This window comes from Cornus florida, unplaced genomic scaffold (assembly GCF_030987335.1).
Source record: "Cornus florida cultivar Cherokee Brave unplaced genomic scaffold, ASM3098733v1 CherokeeBrave_3.0.0_Hap2_Chr02, whole genome shotgun sequence".
Classification (NCBI taxonomy): domain Eukaryota; kingdom Viridiplantae; phylum Streptophyta; class Magnoliopsida; order Cornales; family Cornaceae; genus Cornus; species Cornus florida.
Window position 1 is genome coordinate 77,002,488 of NW_026775572.1, and position 6,146 is coordinate 77,008,633.

The 6,146-nt window shown below is 33.9% G+C and overlaps 1 protein-coding gene across 1 annotated transcript in view; it reads right to left on the bottom strand.

Annotated features, from left to right (window-relative positions):
- Positions 1-5,979: 5,979 nt before the first annotated feature.
- LOC132295343 (10 kDa chaperonin, mitochondrial) overlaps positions 5,980-6,146 on the bottom strand; it is a 1,330-nt gene continuing 1,163 nt past the window's right edge. The window contains exon 3 of the mRNA XM_059793569.1: positions 5,980-6,146. This exon is cut by the window's right edge and continues 20 nt beyond it. Within this exon, the coding sequence (XP_059649552.1) occupies positions 6,118-6,146 (29 nt within the window). The 3' untranslated portion in view covers positions 5,980-6,117.

Consider the following 6,146-nt stretch of genomic DNA (forward strand, 5'->3'; position numbering starts at 1 on the left):
TCTTCTAACCACTCCCAATATAGTTCGGTGTATGGCAATTCAGCAGAAAGTTTATAGGGAATACTCAATGATATTTCCTTCGCCTGAACATCGAGACCCAAGAGTGAAAACTGGTTTTCCTCAATAACTCTCTCATGAAGTGAAGAATTTAGTATAAAGGCTTTAAAGACAATAGATTCTTCGTTAATATGATCAAGATCAAAGTTGGGGAGTTCGCATGTGGCCATGCATGTCTAATGAGATGAACAATGTTTAATATCAGGATCAAGCACTTGAATGGCATTGCAACCAAAAAGTGAGTCATATACACTTAATGTCGTTCCTTGGACTCGTTGACTATTTTCGCTCTCTAAGATAGTCATCTTTTGCTTTGCGAAACACTTGAACACCACCATGATGGAATAACAAAGCTTGATCGGTGTTATCTAGAAGGAGGTTTTCAATTTTTGCTACAGCTGGCAAAATCAAATTGTTACCCAATCAAGCCTCAAAAAAAATATATATATAAAAAAAAAAAAATATTCCAACAAGCGTGGAGAGGGAAAAAAAAAATAAAATAAAATAAATTCCAGCAAGCGTGAAAAAAAAAAAAAAAAAGAAGAAGAAGAAGAAGAAGAAGAAGAAGAAAAAGAAAAAGAAGAAAAGAAAAACAGTCATACCTATTATTTGTTCGAGTAGATGCCGCAATCCAACACAATTTTCAAAGGTTACAATCTAACAAGTAGTCTGAGGCCTTAGAATTGATGTCTAACCCTATAGCATGGATAGGCATATATAGGCAACAAAATACCTCCTATTTGTACTGGGATTTGTATAATTTAGTTCAAATAGGAAAGTAAAATTTCATTCCAAAGTTGGATAGGAAAGCAAAAAAGGAAACTTTACAATCCTATTTTACAATCCAAAGTTAGATAGGAAGGCAAAAAAAAAAAAAAGTTGAATACTTCAAGTCCCACTTGAAAAAAGAGACAAGTCTTGTCAAACTTGGGACTCGAAGTGGGGACAATTTGTAGACACTAAAATTTTAGTGGGCTTTGATTTTGACAAATTGACCCATTAAATATGAGTCTAATGTTTAATTAAGTTATTTAATTGGCCCAAGTTTGGTCCACTTAAATTATTTAATTAGCCCAGCCCAAATGGTTAAATATAAAGGTAATTATTCCTAATAAAATATATTTGGAATAATTATTTTTAAGGACAATTATCATAATATAATCGGTCCGGCCCAGTTATGATATTTTCCTTATCAGAGAGGATGCGTGTCATCATCCTATGGATCCAAGAATCTTATAAATAGAGACCTAGAGGAAGGAGGAAGGGACATAAATTTTAAATTCAGAAATCTAGAATTCCAGAGAGAAATACAGAAGCTCTTATCCCCAACATCCAAACCCAAAGGCGAAGAACACCAAGCACATCAAATCGTGCCGTTCTTCATCAAATTTCATAGTGATCAACAACAAGTACAGCCAAAGACGTGTCGTTCTTCAACCAAATTCCACGGCGATTCAAGATCAAGCTCGTGCAGTCCTTGAATCCCACCAACCAAACAGGAGATCGAATCAGAAGACCTTACTCTATTTCTTTATAAAGAATATTACAGAGGATTGTACCTCATCATCATAAATTAATAAAATTATTATTTTGCCCATATTTTATTTCTATTTGCAGGATTACAAAATTTGTGTGTACACGTGTAAAAGGCTAATAACTTTGAGTAATTCTATCATGAGTTCGTAATTGTCATGAGCTCTTTGTAATTGTGTGAAAGATGATTGTATAAGTATTTAGAAAGTAGAATTTTTTTTATCAAAAATTAATCAACAGCATATCGCACAAATTAATCAAACTTTTATACTTTTCTTTTCTTTTGATCACATTTAATCAAATTAAACTTTGACTATCTCATATAAATTTTATTTTATAGTCACACTATGACAATTGTACCCCGACAAATTAAGAGAGAACCTCAAAGTAGGGCGCACACAACCTCAAAGAAAGGCGCACACACTAACTCAGCATCAATTCCCCAATCTCATGTAGAGTTGAATTAAATTTTGTTTCATGGTAACACTCGAGCCCCTTCAAGAAAAAACCAACCAAATAAAGACAAAAAGTGAGCATTCCAACAAGATCGATCCATTTTCAATCAAATTAAACATCAACACCACAATACCACTCTCTATAATTGCTCAAGTCAACCGGATATTTGTGCCACAAAAGAATTTGGTCCTCCACCTATGAGAACTATTTATGATCTTCTTTAATTTAAAATCCCTTGTATTAAAAAAATATATTTTTATTTAGTGAACCAGATCCAACATGTCAATTATGATCTCAATCATTGAGCGATCATCAATATTTATTATACAGACGGCTGATCATGTAAATTAAGTAAAAATAAATATATACATATGTCAAGCTATGAATGACAAGATAATAACGTGATCCCGACTAATCTCCCGTGGCCACAAAAAAAAAAAAAAAAAAAAAAAAAAAAAAAAAAAAAAAAAAAATTAAATATAACTTATACTTAATTACATGGCAGTATGTGATTCACTGGATCATATAATAATTTTTCCTATTTTACGTTCTTGAACATCCCATTTGGCTGCATTAAAATGATCACTTTCCTGAATTGGATTAAAGCGCAAGTAAATAAAAATGGAGGAACAACGTACAAAAATACTCTCTCCCAAAAAGATGAAATCCACATAAAGCTCTCTAGAACTCATTTTTTATTTCTTATTTAAAAATCCAAATGAAATTGCAGATTCCTTAAATAAAAATAATTATGCATTTCAGCAAACCTATAATTTAAATCACTTTCACATAATTAGAATATCAACATTTGCTAACATTTTTTTTTTCCTTCTCCCTTTTTAATGCAAAATGGATTTTTTTCCAACCTATACAAGGCAATGATGCAACTTGGGCGGGTTAATCCAGTCCAACCAGAACCCAACCCAAAATTTTGAAACTTGGGCATTTAAATTCACAAATTGGACACAAATAGGCTCATACTCAACCCAAAACGCGAAATTTAAAAAAACTTCCAATTTTGTTTTTTAATTTAGTACCTTCGAAATCTTTGATATATATAGTATATATCTATATATGTGAAGTGTTGTAATATATGTTAATTCTGGTCTTTGATATATGTGTGTGTGTGTGGGTGCTCGCGCTTTATTGCTGATGTCGACTTTGTGTGCCGTCAATGACGCACACCAGGTCGCCACCAGGTCGCGCTCCGGCGACCTGGTTGATTGGAGAAGCACGACTTGTTTGATCGAAAAAGGAGAGATGAATTAGCATGCCGCTTCTATTTGCAGTGACCAAAACATTGCACCGGAAAATCGCTGAAAAAGAAGGATAATAGGTTGCCGTAGTTGATGTAAGGAAAGATCGCGTTTCAAATAGCAACGAAATGGTCGCTACTTTTCCTCCTCTCTACTCTCTTGATTTGGCCTCGGGCAGCAGCTTGTGTTGGAGTTTACTCTCATATGTATTGTTTTAGGAGCTTTTTTGGAATAATTTTAAAATAAAAATTATTTAATAATGAATAAAAAGAAAAAAATATTTTTATATTTAAAATAAAATGAGGGAAGTTTTATTTTTTTATAAAAATAAAATTAGAGTTGGTAGTACACAAAAAATTAATAATTGAATACTTTAGTCACAATACTAACTGTCTGATCAGATCGAAACGATATATATATTAATAAATTAAAATTTTCTCAAAAAAATTGATGTTTCAAACCGAGAAAAGAAACAAATATAATTTGCATATCTTTAAAAAAGAAAGAAGAAAATGGGTTGAACAGGTCAGCCCGACTGACCCAAAAATATTTGGATTTGGATTACTAACAGAGCCCAGCTTTGTTTGACATTGGGCCAGCCCAACTCAACCTGACTTCAGATTAAGATCGGATTGGGACCGGACTGGGTTGGACCTTTCCAACTTGCACCCTAATACAAGGGATTCCAAAGACGAACAAATCTCTCACGTTTTCACCTAACCTGTATTGTTTGTCCCTTCAAATACCTATACAAGTCTACACGTATGACAACCCTAAATATTTTTTGCTATGAGAACACCCAGACCAACACACAGTGCATGGTGTATCAGACACACTACATATCCTACAGCTATCGGTGACCTGTGACTTTTACTTTCAAGATTCCAAAAAGGTTAGGTGCTTCACATTCTTCAGGACTTCCTGGACTGTAAAAGGGCCACAACACATAGGAATGTAACAGCCAAGGTACATGGGAGGTACTCTCGAGAAATTAGGTGATCACTATGCATCTCATGGTAAAACCTATCAAAGGCCCGAGGGGCGCCGCCCAAGGCAAAGCGCTTGGTTGAGCGAAGTGACGTGATTAAATAATTCATATTTCATGTTAAGAAGTGTTGTCAAAGGCATGCCGGGTAATTAATTATTAAATAATTCATATTTCATATTAAGAAGTGTTGTCAAAGGCACGCCTGAGGACACAACACACGCAACACTCAGGCGCCTAGGCATGCCTCTGACAACACTGAACCCACCTCACTTAAACTTCAGACAAAACCCTGCTGTACCCCCTCTGTACATGGACAAAATTTCATTGCATTCTACAACAGTTTCAAACCTAATCAGGTAATTGGGTTGACAAAATGAATTTTGCGCTTCTCGACAGACAAGCATGGCAGCTTCATACCGGTTTTTATGATCCTAGTTATAAGCATGAAGCATCCAACATCGACATAAAAGTTAAGTTACGCATACAAGCACTTTATCACACATGAGTTTCTAACCCAAGTTACCCCACAAGTGAGTTGAGTTTGCATTCGCAATCTCTTTCAAATTCTAAGAATACTATAATAACAAACAAAAACACACAATTATAGAAAGGTCATAGGTGATTTCGCTAAGAGCAGCAGCATCATCCAGTCAAGCTGGCATAAATTTGCCAAAAACTCTAGTCTCTAATAATAGTAGTACATGTGTTTTCTCACAAACCAAGTTTCAAATAACCTTAGCATATGTACCTATAACTTCAGCTCACTATTTGCTAAATGGTACTTGCTAGAAAACATTCTCAAAATTTTGCTTGCTTATTACAGCAGAGCCTATGAAATTAATTACTGGAAGAGGACACTACTATTATGTCATTAATTCAACGATCCACAAAATACAAAAACACCATGAATGGCATCTAAACAATACAAAAGCAGAGTTGTCAAAGGGGGGCATACTTTCATAGGAAACTAGAAGGGTAACTAATTGTCAAGAAAACCAGATGGAATACATAAATCATATAAATATTTTCACTATTTTAGTTTCTGAATCTCTTATTGACTGATACACGTCTGGTATTAGGAATTCTCATTACGAATGAAACCAAAAGGATATTCCGTTAGGTCAACAAATCCTCAATTGCCTAACAATTTTACTAAGAACAGCACTGAAACAGACCATACTCAGAATACTAGAAGGAAAAGATCAAATTCAAATTAACTTTTAAGATTATTTTGCACGAAGCAGCTACTTCAATTTGAATTCTATTCACATTTACACACTGGCGAACCGGAGAGTTTTCCATTGCAGTAAGCAATATCCACTAAGCTTATTATTGAACGAATTATGCTATACTTGGAAGTGTGAAATTGCTACCTTGAATTGGAATTGGAGAACTATTACATCAAACTACAAACTAATTTCTCTCCCATTTCAGTTCCAAGATGCTGATTTCATGTTCCAGACAGGTACATGAATGTTTTCCAATACACCCATAAATTACTAAAAACATTGTCTACCAGAAGCACGTTGTCTTAAAAGAAGTAAAATTTCAACAAGTCAAAAAAATTAAACTTCCTAACTTAATAAGTGATATATATATATATATGTTTGCATTAAATAACTAAAAAATATATGCACGCACATTCATATTTAGGAAAACATTTGTGTGCAACATGTAAGCCCAAACATATATACATAAGGAAATAAAGTTTCTTCATTAGACAAATTCCAATTCAGAGTAACACAGATCATCACTAATCAGTTACATTCCGAAAAACTAAATAAACCAAACACAGTCCTCCAAAATCAATCTCATTTGGCCATTTAATCAATCATGAAGAGTACCCAAAATGTCCT